Consider the following 15,329-nt stretch of genomic DNA (forward strand, 5'->3'; position numbering starts at 1 on the left):
CATATCTACACGAGACGACACAGTAACATAATTGTGATGTGCTTTAATGAAACAACATACTTCAGGTATTTTCTCAGTAAGCAGATTGAAAAACTGCTTCGGATACACACTATTCTGTGTCCTAAAAATGATGTGTTTGTACCTTTTAGTGTTAGATTTATTAGTGATGTATTTGGAAACTATTCGTTTATTCAGTTTTCATCAACCATAATGTATTTAAGGTGTAATTATACGCTCTTTTCCTGTTATCTGTTAAAATATTGAGGTTCCGTGTGTTCTGCTGCATTCCGACAACGTAACTCGTTGCCTTCATCAAGTGCTGCTCGGACCTGCTAGTCAAGCTAGTCAAGGGGAACGGATACAATATTTATACCTACTGCCTTCTCTCCACACCTACCCCTCATTGTCGGTTGTAGGAGCTCCGTTTGACGTCCGTCCCCAAGAGAATCGTACTAAGACGTCCCGTTTCGGTTTGTTGAGTCTTTCGCGAGTTAGCATTCCGTATTCAGACCGCTGCGCCTGGCAGCGATCTGGCGTCCTGTTATCACTACGGTGTACTTGGTGCTCTGTCTGGGGTTCGTTCCCCATGTCCACATTCTTAGTTCTTCCTCTGTACTGGGTTCTGCTTGTGCGACCGCTGCAGTTTTAGCAACTCTGTTACTGGATCCCATGCTACAATGGATTGGTACCCAGTGTCACTATTCATTAGTTTATTTATCGTCATCTTTAACTGTGTTGACCCACTTGTAACATTGCTCCAGTATCCGGTAGTCTGTGCCATAATCCTAAGTCATGGCATGATCAAGTCCCTGGGACTGCTCGGCAAAGACTGATTTAGTTTCCTGCCTCAGCCTAGTGTGCCCCGGGTGTTCTTGTCATCCGATGTCATTTGTCCTAGTTGATTGGCCAATGTACGACTTACAAAATTGGCAAGCTGTATTATAAATTCCCGGTTTTCGTAAACCAAGGTTATATTTCATGTTTCCCACCAGTCCTCTTATTTTGACTGGTGGACAGCACACACACTTGATGTTATACTTCTTGAGACTCCTGCTGGTCTTGGCAGAAATAGACCCTGGATGTGACTGATAAGCTACAATCTTTGCTTCATCTTGCTGTTCTCCTTATGGTGCGGCATAGTTGAAGGCTGAGAAGCCTTCTGAATCTGTTTGACCGTGTATCCATTTCTGGAGAACATCGAGCGCAGATGCTCTAATTCTGACGTCAGAGTAGCTCGCTCCGTCAACCTGTGTGGTACGTGGACCAGAGTCCTTAGAACAACGTTCTTCAGTGCTGGATAATGACAGCTGCTAGCTTACAGGTATAAATCAGTATGTTTCGGTTACTATAAACTTTGTGGTCAAGTGACGCATCAGCTCTCCATTTGACCAGTACATCCAGAAATGACTACTGACCATCCCTCTCCAGTTCCATGATGAATTCTATGTTTGGATGACGTGAATGAAAATGTTCCAGAAATGATTGAGCCTCTCCATCCCCTGAAAGCAACGACTCACTATGTTGAAGTATTGTGCATAGACGTCACTGATATCCGGTAGTAGACACGACACCCCGATACGTCAGTATTTAAGTTGTTCGATAAAGGTTCTTAATGAAATGCACTTAATAAATCTGCGTCGCTGTCATGAAACATACATAAATTTTTAACCCATTCTATATTAAGAAATTACGAACTGCCTTACCGACATAAGATTTAACGCTGTAGTCTCCTTCCTTTTAAATATATCGGCAGTTTTTTCTTGGAGATACATGTAAACGCAGCACCGCGTAGGCTCTCCACTCGTTTAGAAGGACCTTTCCTTGTAAATTGCATCAAGGAAAAAATAATGATACCAGTTCTTATGTTTCAGCAATCAAAGGACTGCCGTGCACGGTGTACAACCGCACGTACGACAACGGTGAGACGTTCCTCTTGGACTGCCGCACGCAGTGCGCCTGCCAGGTAGGCTAAGCTGCAGCGCACAACCTTCCCTCTGCTCCCACGATGACAACAAATAAACGTCTGGTGTCAGCTTTTTCGGAAATATCTGAAAGAACAGCCACCACCCGGAATCTGCAGCTGTGATACATAATATGTAAACTGGAGATGGAGGGGGAGAAAGGAAACGAAAGAGAAGGAACTGCTGATACCAGCCGCATCAGGGCTTTATGCTCAATCACCGGCGACGAGTGAAAAGTCTGTGCCAGACAGGGACTCGAACCCGCGATCTCCTGCTTACTAGGCAGTTCGTTAATGACTGCGCCACCCAGACACAGTGTTAAGCGCAAACTAATGAACTGCTTTGGCATGTTCCTCGACTAACACACATTCACACCGAGCACCACCACTTATCTGCAGACACGGTCCATGTTGTGTCTGCTGTAGATCGAACGGATATGTGCATCTGCACTGATAGCTGCTATTAATATCCGATCGAGGTGTATCAATTATATGAATACAAGTACGCTTGACATTGAATTTCGGTAATGCAAAAGCTAACGCTGTTGCCTAGTAAACAGAGGGTCCCGGTTTGGAGTCCCGATTTTATTTTTTTTGGTTACACGTCAAGTTCCGTACGATCAAATTGAGGAGCAAATCTCCAAGGTCACGTAACGTGTCAGTACATGAAATTACAAGAATTAAGAACCCGAAAAATGTAAATCCGTAAGTTCAAATAAACGCATTCAACAATACAACAAGAATCAGCTTAATTTTTCAAGTAACTCCTCGACAGAATAGAAAGAGTGACCGATGAGAAAACTCTTCAGTTTCGATTTGAAAGCGCGTGGATAACTGTTAAGATTTTTGTGTTCGAGTACTAGCTTATAGAAAATGGATGCAGCAGTATCCTGCATGTCTTTCTGCACAAGAATTCAGGAAGCCCGATCCAAACGCAGGTTTGATTTCTGCCGACTATTAACTGAGTGAAAGCTGCTTATTCTTGGCAATAAGCTAATATTGTTAACAAGAAATGACAGTATTGAATATACATATTGAGAGGCCAATTTAAAAATACCCAGACTCATGAGCAGGGACCGACAAGAGTTTCGTGAAATTACACCATTTGGTGCCCGAACCACCCGATTCTGAGCCATACATATCTTATTACAATGGGAAGAGATACCCCAAAATCTGATAACATACTCCTCTGTGATACAGATAAGGTGGAGATTGAGATAATATCCAAATCACTAAAGTCTAAAGACTCTCATGGACATGATGGAGTGCCTATCAGAATATTAAAGTACTGTGCTGCACATGTCTGGCAGACATTTTCACGTGTCGCCGCTGATACTGCATAAAGTCTCGATGCAGCTGATGTAATTACTTCCCTGCCTTTACTGCCCCCCCCACCCCCTACTTCAATTTACATAAAATATTTTAAAGCCTTATGGAGTAACTCACTGCTGTCAACCCGAGGCCAGTTGATTATTGTGCTTCTTATAATCATTTAACAACCATAATCACATTAATGTTTTCAGGCTGCTAATTTCGACCATTTCAAACGTTTAATTTCATATGTAAAAGCAAAAGTTAGAATCTTTATGTGAGTTGGCATGACATGCTGGGTGAGGTAATTGAGAGAAACTACCAGAACTATGTCCAGAACGATTAAACGTATTGAGTAGAGGTTTTCACTAAGCTATAGCGGCAATGTGGTAAATTTTTGGCCATACGCAAGTAATTGTTAACAGTCATGGCTGATCCCGACTTCATTTAAAAGAACCTATACACATTTTTGTGTGGCAAACAGCTTTGGAAAAGAGTTCATTGACATAACATGGGTGTAACTTGGTAAAATCTGCAAACACCTAACTCAGATGCAGTTAGGGCCTTTTTAATTATGACCGTCGTAGCAGGCACCTCCACATGTTGATCTTGAGCCCGGGTCCAGGCAGTTCAAACTGCACGGCTACAAAGAACAAATGAGTGCTGTAGGGCGTTTCATGTGTTTGGGAGTAGTCGGTGTTTTGCTGTAGACTACTAGTTTTAAATTTCTCCATAGACAAAAGTCTAGAGGTGTTAGGTCTGGAAAGTGTATGAGCTGTATTGTGTTTCCCGAAAAACAGATCCAACGATCTTCAAATGTTCTGTTAAGGAGGTCCGTAAGTATCTATGCCGAACGAGAGAAGCATCTATTATTTTGCTACCATATGGACTGCCTTATGTAGAGAGGAATGCCTCCCAATAACTGAGGAAGCGTGTTAGTTAGGAACTCTTGATATGGCTACTTAGACCTGCATCAGTTAAATATTAGCCAAAGATGCTATTCTTGAGAAGCCTGAACCTTCGTCTACACGGTGTTCGTAATTGATGTTCCAATTTCAAACCTTTGCGGAAAGAGAGCCACTACTCAGATTTGAACAGCATGTCAAAGACGGAGGGGAAAATGTCAGGCAACAAAAAAAAAAAAAAATTAACGAACATTTCACTAATTAATGGAACTGTCAGTTCATTAATGGAAATGTCTATGGCTTGAGTTGCACATTACACCATACGTACAGTTCAGCGTGCATGACTGCATAAGTTCGGCAGTCGACAGTTGTGCCACTGTTGAGCCAAAACCTCATAAAATCCTAAATGGCATTGCTTTTTAACTGTTTTGTGGCCAAAAACAGCATGAAAAGCAAAATGACTTTGGTTTCTAATTGTAGTGAGACTGGAGCGAGACATGTTCAGTACGGCGTCCACCGCTTTCTAACATAAGCTGAAATCGAAAGACAGCATGTTCCACAACAGATCGGAGTGTCTCGAGGTTCTGTCCAGAATCCGTTGCCCAGCGCATGACTTCAATTCATTACGTTCGTAATCGGAGTAGTGAACACATCTTTCAGACAATCCCACAACTAGAATTCACACGGATTAAGAAGAAGTAACCAAGACGGCAGGCTGCACGGAAATGACGGCTGATACTTCTATCATTCCCCCCCCCCCCACCCCCTCCCCCATGAACCATAGACCTTGCCGTTGGTGAGGAGGCTTTCGTGCCTCATCGATACAGATAGCCGTTCCATAGGTGCAACCACAACGGAGGGGTATCTGTTGAGAGGCCAGACAAACGTATGGTTCCTGAAGAGGGGCAGCAGCCTTTTCAATAGTTGCGGGGGCAAGAGTCTGGTTGATTGACTGATCTGGCCTTGTAACACTAATCAAAATGGCCATGCTGTGCTGGTACTGCGAACGGCTGAAAGCAAGGGGAAACTAGGGCCGTAATTTTTCCCGAGGGTATGCAGTTTTACTGTATAGTTAAATGATGATGGCGTCCTCTTGGGTAAAATATTCTGGAGGTAAAATAGTCCCCCATTCGGATCTCCGGGCGGGGGCTACTCAGGAGGACGTCGTTATCAGGAGAGAGAAAACTGGCGTTCTACGGATCGGAGCGTGGAATGTCAGATCCGTTAATCGGGCAGGTAGGTTAGAAAAGTCAAAAATGGAAATGGATAGGTTAAAGTTACCTATAGTGGGAATTAGCGAAGTTCGGTGGCAGGAGGAACAAGACCTGGTCAGGTGAATACAGGGTTATAAATACAAAATCAAATAGGGGTAATGCAGGAGTAGGTTTAATAATGTATAGGAAAATAGGAATGCGGGGAAGCTACTACAAACAGCATAGTGAACGCATTATTGTGGCCAAGATAGACACGAAGCCCACGACTACGACAGTAGTACAAGTCTATATGCCAACTAGCTCTGCAGATGACGAAGAAATTGAAGATATGTATGATGAAATAAAAGAAGTTATTCAGATAGTGAAGGGAGGCGAAAATTTAATAGTCATGGGTGACTGGAATTCGGTAGTAGGAAAAGGGAGAGAAGGAAACATAGTAGGTGAATATGGATTGGGGGTAAGAAATGAAAGAGGAAGGCGCCTGGTGGAATTTGCACAGAGCACAACTTAATGATAGCTAACACTTGTTTCAAGAATCATGAAAGAAGGTTGTATACATGGAAGAACCCTGGAGATACTAAAAGGTATCAGATAGATTATATAATGGCAAGACAGAGATTTAGGATCCAGGTTTTACATTGTAAGACATTTCCAGGGGCAGATGTGGACTCTGACCACAATCTATTTGTTATGAACTGTAGATGAAAACTGAAGAAACTGAAAAAAGTTGATAATTTAAGGAGATGAGCGGTTGTACAGAGTTTCAGTGAGAGCATAAGAGAACAATTGACAAGAATGGGAGAAAGAAATACAGTAGAAGAAGAATGGGTAGCTATGAGGGATGAAGTAGTGAAGGCAGCAGAGGATCAAGTAGGTAAAAATACGAGGTCTAGTAGAAATCCTCGGGTAATAGAAGAGATACTGAATTTAATTGATGAAAGGAGAAATTACAAAAAGGCAGTAAATGAAGCGGGCAAAAAGGAATACAAACGTCTCAATAATGAGATCGACAGGAAGTGCAAAATGGCTAAGCAGGCATGGCTAGAGGACAAATGTAAGGATGTAGAGGCTTATCTCAGTAGGGGTAAGATAGATACTGCCTACAGGAAAATTAAAGAGACCTTTGGAGAAATAAGAACGACTTGTATGAATATCAAGAACTGAGATGGAAACCCAGTTCTAAGCAAAGAAGGGAAAGCAGGAAGGTGGAAGGAGTATATAGAGCGTCTATACAAGGGAGATGTACTTGAGGGCAATGTTATAGAAATGGAAGAGAATGTAGATGAAGATGAAATGGGAGCTATGATACTGCGTTTGATAGAGCACTGAAAGACCTGAGTCGAAACAAGGCCCCGGGAGTAGACAACATTCCATTAGAACTGCTGACAGCCTTGGGAGAGCCAGTCCTGACAAAACTCTACCATCTGATGAGCAAAATGTATGAGACAGGCGAAACATCCTCCGACTTCAAGAAGAATATAATAATTCTAATCCCAAGGAAAGCAGGCGTTGACAGATGTGAAAATTACCAAACTATCAGTTTAATAAGTCACGGCTGGAAAATACTAACGCGACTTCTTTAGAGACAAATCGAAAAACTGGCAGAAGCCAACCTTGAGGAAAATCAGTTTGGATACCGTAGAAATATGGGAACACGTGAGGCAATACTAACCCTACGACTTATTTTAGAAGCTAGATTAAGAAAAGGCAAACCTACGTTTCTAGCATTTGTAGGCTTAGAGAAAGCTTTTGACAATGTTGACTGGAATATTCTCTTTCAAATTCTGTAGGTGGCAGGGGTAAAATACAGGGAGCGAAAGGCTATTTACAATTTGTACAGAAACCAGATGGCGGTTATAAGAGTCTAGGGACATGAAAGGAAAACAGTGGTTGGGGATGGAGTGAGACAGGGTTGTAGCCTCTCCCCGATGTTGTTCAATCTGTATATTGAGCAAGCAGTAAAGGAAACAAAAGAAAAATTCGGAGTAGGCGTTAAAATCCATGGAGAAGAAATAAAAACTTTAAGGTTTTGTGATTCTGTCAGAGACAGCAAAGGACTTGGAAGAGCAGTTGACCGGAATGGACAGTGTCTTGAAAGGAGGATATAAGATGAACATCAACAAAAGCAAAATGAAGATAACGGAATGTAGTCGAATTAAGTCGGGTAATGCTGAGTGAATTAGATTAGGAAATGAGACACTTAAAGTAGTAATGGAGTTTTGGTATTTGGGGAGCAAAATAACTGATGATGGTCGAAGTAGAGAGTATATAAAATGTAGACTGGCAATGGCAAGGAAAGCGTTTCTGAAGAAGAGAAATTTGTTAACATCGAGTATAGATTTAAGTGTCAGGAAGTCGTTTCTGAATGTCTGGAGTGTAGCCATGTATGGAAGTGAGACATGGACGATAACTAGTTTGGACAAGAAGAGAATAGAAGCTTTCGAAATGTGGTGCTATGGAAGAATGCTGAAGATTCAATGGGTAGATCACATAACTAATTATGAGGTACTTAATAGGATTGGGGAGAAGAGGAATTTGTGGCACAACTTGACTAGAAGAAGGGATCGGTTGGTAGGACAGCATGGAGGGTAAAAATCGTAGAGAGAGACCAAGAGATGAATACGCTAAGCAGATTGAGAAGGATGTAGGCTGCAGTAAGTACTGGGAGTTTAAGAAGCTTGCACATGATAGAGTAGCGTGGAGAGCTGCATCATACCAGTCTCAGGACAACAATTCTATCATTTCCGAAAATCATTTGCAACAGCCGCTTCTTTGGCTGTGCAACGTGCGGATGAGCATTGTCTTGCATAAAAGTGATCCTACACACATATTCACACTGTTGAAGGGTTGAAATGACGTTGGTGCACAAAAGACTGTCATACTGCTTACTAGTGACAGTACAGGTAACATGAGCGCAGGACTCTTCTCCTCGAAAAAATATCCGACTTTGATAAACGATGCAGTCAGCACGCGACTGGATAGCCACATTTGCAGATGATGTGGCACCGGTTGATGAGCGTGCGGATTTTCTGTTGTACACATCTTGCAATTCTTCGTATTTACATGTCCTTCGAAATGGGCTTCGAAATGTTCCATGGCCATTCATGTCCACTTCCGTGCGAACAAGGAATTCCACAGCGATCGTTTGTTTTGCTGGCAGGTAAGAAGCAAGCACCTCCTGCACATAGGTGATTTTGTATAAAGAGCAATGTAGATGGTTTCGTAGAATTTTATGCTCGCAGGCATGTCCTACGTTCGGGCAGTTCTCCGTTCACTGCACATTTGCACACACCCGCATGTCCCTCCTGCAATGGTCTGGTCACATCTTTGACATACGTCGGATCAATTGCTTTCCTCCCTCTGCCACATTGCACTATGAAAGAAACTGTCTTTTAGAATTTTGTAATCTTTTCTCCAGATGCTTAGCAGACATCGGACCAGTGCCCCTCTTCATTCCCGTGAGTGTCCGGAACTTCTGTAAGGCTAATGGCGCACAATCGCCGTTCTTGTAAAAGAGTTTTACCAGCAGTGCGCGATCCTTCATGGCGGCAGTCACGTTGGACGTCTCCGACGCAAACTGAGGTACAGCCGTGTGCCGCGAGTATGTGAGTGTGCATCTTCTGACGCTTACAGCGCCATCTATTGGAAAAATATGTTGTTCAAATCTGACGTCATTCTGAGCAGTAATTCTCTTACAACAGGGTTCTGAAACTGGAATTTAACTATTGGCACCCATGTACCGGGTGATCAAAAAGGCAGTATAAATTTGAAAACTTAATAAACCACCGAATAATGTACACTCCTGGAAATGGAAAAAAGAACACATTGACACCGGTGTGTCAGACCCACCATACTTGCTCCGGACACTGCGAGAGGGCTGTACAAGCGCTGATCACACGCACGGCACAGCGGACACACCAGGAACCGCGGTGTTGGCCGTCGAATGGCGCTAGCTGCGCAGCATTTGTGCACCGCCGCCGTCAGTGTCAGCCAGTTTGCCGTGGCATACGGAGCTCCATCGCAGTCTTTAACACTGGTAGCATGCCGCGACAGCGTGGACGTGAACCGTATGTGCAGTTGACGGACTTTGAGCGAGGGCGTATAGTGGGCATGCGGGAGGCCGAGAGGACGTACCGCCGAATTGCTCAACACGTGGGGCGTGAGGACTCCACAGTACATCGATGTTGTCGCCAGTGGTCGGCGGAAGGTGCACGTGCCCGTCGACGTGGGACCGGACCGCAGCGACGCACGGATGCACGCCAAGACCGTAGGATCCTACGCAGTGCCGTAGGGGACCGCACCGCCACTTCCCAGCAAATTAGGGACACTGTCGCTCCTGGGGTATCGGCGAGGACCATTCGCAACCGTCTCCATGAAGCTGGGCTACGGTCCCGCACACCGTTAGGCCGTCTTCCGCTCACGCCCCAACATCGTGCATCCCGCCTCCAGTGGTGTCGCGACAGGCGTGAATGGAGGGACGAATGGAGACGTGTCGTCTTCAGCGATGAGAGTCGCTTCTGCCTTGGTGCCAATGATGGTCGTATGCGTGTTTGGCGCCGTGCAGGTGAGCGCCACAATCAGGACTGCATACGACCGAGGCATACAGGGCCAACACCCGGCATCATGGTGTGGGGAGCGATCTCCTACACTGGCCGTACACCACTGGTGATCGTCGAGGGGACACTGAATAGTGCACGGTACATCCAAACCGTCATCGAACCCATCGTTCTACCATTCCTAGACCGGCAAGGGAACTTGCTGTTCCAACAGGACAATGCACGTCCACATGTATCCCGTGCCACCCAACGTGCTCTAGAAGGTGTAAGTCAACTACCCTGGCCAGCAAGATCTCCGGATCTGTCCCTCATTGAGCATGTTTGGGACTGGATGAAGCGTCGTCTCACGCGGTCTACACGTCCAGCACGAACGCTGGTCCAACTGAGGCGCCAGGTGGAAATGGCATGGCAAGCCGTTCCACAGGACTACATCCAGCATCTCTACGATCGTCTCCATGGGAGAATAGCAGCCTGCATTGCTGCGAAAGGTGGATATACACTGTACTAGTGCCGACATTGTGCATGCTCTGTTGCCTGTGTCTATGTGCCTGTGGTTCTGTCAGTGTGATCATGTGATGTATCTGACCCCAGGAATGTGTCAATAAAGTTTCCCCTTCCTGGGACAATGAATTCACGGTGTTCTTATTTCAATTTCCAGGAGTGTAGATAGAAAGGCAAAAATTGACACACATGCATAGAGTGACATAGAGTTTTATTAGAACAAAAAAAACTAAGTTCACAAAATGTCCGACGGATGGCGCTGGACAGCAAACCGTCAGTGACTGCGCGTGACAATCGTGTATAAAAGGAGCTGTAATGAGAGAGAGAATCAGATGCGCCAGCAGTCAAAGCATCTTGACGTTACCTGAAAGGGAGCTTTCAGTGAAGCTGTATCATCAGAATGGGGAATGTGCTAGTTTAGCGTTACGATCCAATGGCATAAGAAGGGGATTAGAACGGGTAAAAGTCCGTTGACAAATGTAGCAGTGGCGAGAATGATTTCGAAGTTCGAAGCCACGGGTTGTTTAGACGATAGACCCCGTAGTGGCCGACCGAGCACAAGGCGTAATGCTGCTGAGACATTTCAGGAAGAAATAGAGATTGTACCGGGTTCGTCTATGCACGGGGAAGTCAGCGCTCATGCAGTCGCACGTCGCACCGGCATTCCATACACAACTGTTTGCTTGGCACTTAGGCGTACCCTCCGATGCTATCCGTACAAAGTCCATCGGCATCATCAACTGTTACCTGGCGATTTAGTGAAGCGGAGGGAATTTGCGGTGTGGGCGTTTCAAAAGTTGGCGGAAGATGCCGATTGGTTGAGTAACGTGTTGTGGACCGACGAAACTCATTTCACGTTCCGAGGGTCTGTCAACGCCCACAACTGCAGAATTTGGGCTACCGAAAATCCTAGAACTGTCGTGGAAACGCCATTGCACGACGAGAAAGTCACGGTATGGGTTGGATTTACCACATCTACCGTTATCTCGCCATTCTTCGAGGAAATGCGTGATTATGGCTTTGTAACTGCTACCGTGACAGGTGAGAGGTACACCGACATGTTACAGAATCGGCGGCCGAAGTGGCCGCGCGGTTCTGGCGCTGCAGTCTGGACCCGCGAGACCGCTACGGTCGCAGGTTCGAATCCTGCCTCGGACATGGATGTGTGTGATGTCCTTAGTTTAGTTAGGTTTAACTAGTTCTAAGTTCTGGGGGACTAATGACCTCAGCAGTTGAGTCCCATAGTGCTCAGAGCCATTTGATCCATTTTTTTTTGTTACAGAATCGCATCATCCCCAGCCTGGCTCATAAACACCTGCTGGAACGTACGATGTTTATGCAGGATGGCGCTCCACCCCATATTGTTAGATCTCTTGCGCGCGTCATTTGGTGATGATCGTGTGCTCAACCGCCACTTACGTCATGCTTGGCCTCCCAGGTCCCCAGACCTCAGTCCGTGCGGTTATTGGCTTTGGGGTTATCTGAAATCGCAATTGTATCGTGATCGACTGACATCTCTAGGGATGCTGAAAGACAACATGCGACGCCAATGCCTCACCATAACTCCGGACATGCTTTACAGTGCTGTTTACAACATTATTCCTCGACTACAACTATTGTTGAGGAATGATGGTGGACATATTGAGCATTTCCTGTAAAGAACATCATCTTTGCTATGTCTTACTTTGTTAAGCTAATTATTGCTATTCTGATGAGATGAAGCGCCATCTGTCGGACATGTTTGAACTTTTGTATTTTTTTGGTTCTAATAAAACCCCATGTCACTCGAAGCATGTGCGTCAATTCGTACCTCTGTACCTACATTATTCCGTGATTTATCCAGTTTTCAAATTTATACTGACTTTTTGATAACCTGATACTTGAAAAAATCAATGAACTTTTTCAGCAGATCAGTACTGCATAGAGCGAATTTTTTTTCCCATGATTAGTAAACGATCATTCGTAAATAACGTCTTGCATAGATACACCGCATCACTTCGTAACGTTCATAGACACCTTCCGGCGAGCTCTGACCGATTGTGACAGTCTCTGCAATGAAGCTGTTGATGGAGCGAAATGTGTAGCGGGGGAATTTCGTTGCAATGTGGTATTCGCAGAACATTCCTTGACTGATCCCGTTACCATCCCCCTGCTAGTATGTTAGGTTTCACTTCCGTCATCAGTTGACGTCCATTATCCTGGTGTATTTTATTGTCCATGCTCCTGGTTTCTTGAATTTTTTTTGTAATATTATCAAGGATATGTCGTGAGGGCCCGGCACCATCAGGTTTCCTTTCAGAATACAGCAACACCGCTTCTGTAGCACTTTAGCCCACCATAAACAAAAACCGCATTCTCTTCTTAGGCCGCTTTATGCACTCTGAGTGAATAGCTTCACGAACAACAGGTCTGTTGTTTACAACAGCAAAGCACTGACTAATGGGCTCCATGCTAATGAGTAAACACACGAGACGTATCTGAGTTACGTATTTGCTTTGGTACAGTGCGGCAGCTGTTTGTAGGGCCTCTTCTGCTGACGGTGGGGCAATTGTTTGCTATTCTGTTAACTTGCTTCTATTTGATAAAGTTCCACACGTGTTATGTAGTATAAGCCTCTTAAAAGGCTCTTCCCAGTTCCACAGAAAAAATATATAGTGCCATTACACAAAAAAACAGTGTCATATTTCGGCTACTATAAACGCTAAAAACTACCCGTGTCTGCCAGAAAACTGTCACATTGTCTGCTTTAACTTATATATTTACACAATATATTTACACAATATATTTACTCATTTCAGATATGCGTTTGGCGACCTGTTCAGATGCTTCACCGTGTGTAAAATGTAGTATTATAAAACAATGAAATAATTAATTTCTGATACCATAGGACTACATTGCGTTGTCATCAACTTGTGTTCTGCTTGCGTTTATACAGTGTGATTGAGCGAAGTTCTTCACCTCATATTTCCCTGGAACCGCTTAAAATAACGTAATTCTGCTTTCACCCATATGAATTGCTCTCGTTAAAACCGTATAGCCTTCAATTTTAACTATAGACGTATCGGTATCAACTTCGCATTTTCAAATTGAGTTATAGTCATTTCTGTTGTTAATATATTAGTTCCTTAACTGGCAAAATTCAGTAGCATTCCACACTTCAAAATCCGATTACTCGTTTTTGTGTAGTTACAACATAAACGATTTGTCTGGTTTTTTTTCCTTTTTTACTATGACGTTTACTTCTTTGATGTCCATCCAGTCGTGTTCTTCACCTTCCTAATTGTAAGAACGTATCAACCATGATTATCCAGTTTCCTCTAGCGTTTTTCATAACGAAACACTTCACAGGTGAACGGCCTCATTTCAAGTGACCAACGGGCCCGTGAATTGTTTCGCCTCGACTTATCAACTGATTCCCTTCATTCATTGTGAATTTATATGTATTTATTCAGTTTAGGTTTACACTGGAACACATATTTCTTCATTTCGGTGAGCTTTCATCTTCTCTCTCGTCATGGAGAGAATCCGTTCTCCGTTTCTGAATCCGTTTTGCACCGGTTCAAATGGTTCAAATGGCTCTGAGCACTATTGGACTTAACATCTGAGGCCATCAGTCCTCTAGACTCAGAACTACTTAAACCTAACTAACCTAAGGACAGCACACACATTCATGCCCGAGGCAGGATTCGAACCTGTGACCGTAGCAGCAGCGCGGACTGAAGTGTTACTACCGCTCTGCCAAACGGCCGGCTGCACCGGTTCCCAGATGCACTTATACTACTGGTTAGAATGTGCTATTTTGCTAAGCATTTCGTTGTAGTGAGTTTCGAGTTGCTCAAGGTGTTTCCTAACTAGTCTTATCCACTGGGCGTAAACCATTATTCAAGAACATCCTTCACTCGAGTCTCTAGTTGTTCATATTAAATTCCTATTGAATTTTACCACCTCTTTTTCGTTGCTGTTGCGATACACTCTAAATATCGGCCTGCTTCTGTATACGCCATCTTCTGTAAAGAAACACATTATTTTTCTCAGCGTTATTTATCCTTCAGTTCTAGTTTTCGGAGTCGTCCTTTTCCGAGAGTAATAAGGCATTCTGATGACTACAACACTCACTACATCGTCTTCGTATCGTAGTCTTCTCATGGAGCTTTCTCCAATTTGGTTCACCTATTGTTCAAGGATAGACTCTCACGGATTTTCTATGATATCTATTCTGCTGTTTATTTCAAGGAGTTATTCGCCTGCATTAATGTTTCAGTCAATGAGATTTTCTGATGAATATGTGTTGTTTACGATGATCTTCATCCCAGCATTACCTGTTATGTAGTTGAGGAAGGAGAGGTGGAGAGCAGCTTTTACTGCAAACTACATCCAACTCTACTTACATACTGCGAAAGGCACCGTACGGTACATGGCGGAGGGTACGTTATTTCTCTTCCTGCTCCATTCGCCAACAGTTGAGATAGGGAGAAACGACTATCTTTATGCCCCTGTACGAGCCTTAATTTCTCTTATATTCGTGCTCCCTAAACGAAATGTACGTTGGCAACAGTAGGATCGTTCTCCAGTCAGTTCAAATGCGTTTTCTCAATAACATTCCTGTTCCTGAAGTTTGTCTCCTTCCATCCAGGGACTCCCGTGTGAGTTGCAAATGTTTCAAATGGCCCTGCGCACTATGGGACTTAACATCTGAAGTCATCAGTCCTCTAGAACTTAGAACTACTTAAACCTAACAAACCTAAGGACATCACACACATCCATGCCCGAGGCAGGATTCGAACCTGCGACCATATCGGGCGCGCGGTTCCAGACTGAAGCGCCTAGAGCCGCTCGGCCACCACGGGCGGCCTCTGAGTTCCCGAAGCATCTCCGTCTTACT

General features: G+C 44.2%; 1 protein-coding gene across 1 annotated transcript in view; it reads left to right on the plus strand.

Moving 5' to 3' along the window:
- LOC124594131 (CCN family member 4) overlaps positions 1–15,329 on the plus strand; it is a 372,584-nt gene that overhangs the window by 312,633 nt on the left and 44,622 nt on the right. Inside the window, exon 4 of the mRNA XM_047132491.1 lies at positions 1,872–1,963. Coding sequence (XP_046988447.1) covers positions 1,872–1,963 — 92 coding nt within the window. The remainder of the gene's footprint in view (positions 1–1,871; positions 1,964–15,329) is intronic.

The sequence above is a fragment of the Schistocerca americana genome, chromosome 1, assembly GCF_021461395.2.
Source record: "Schistocerca americana isolate TAMUIC-IGC-003095 chromosome 1, iqSchAmer2.1, whole genome shotgun sequence".
NCBI classification, from domain to species: Eukaryota; Metazoa; Arthropoda; class Insecta; order Orthoptera; family Acrididae; genus Schistocerca; species Schistocerca americana.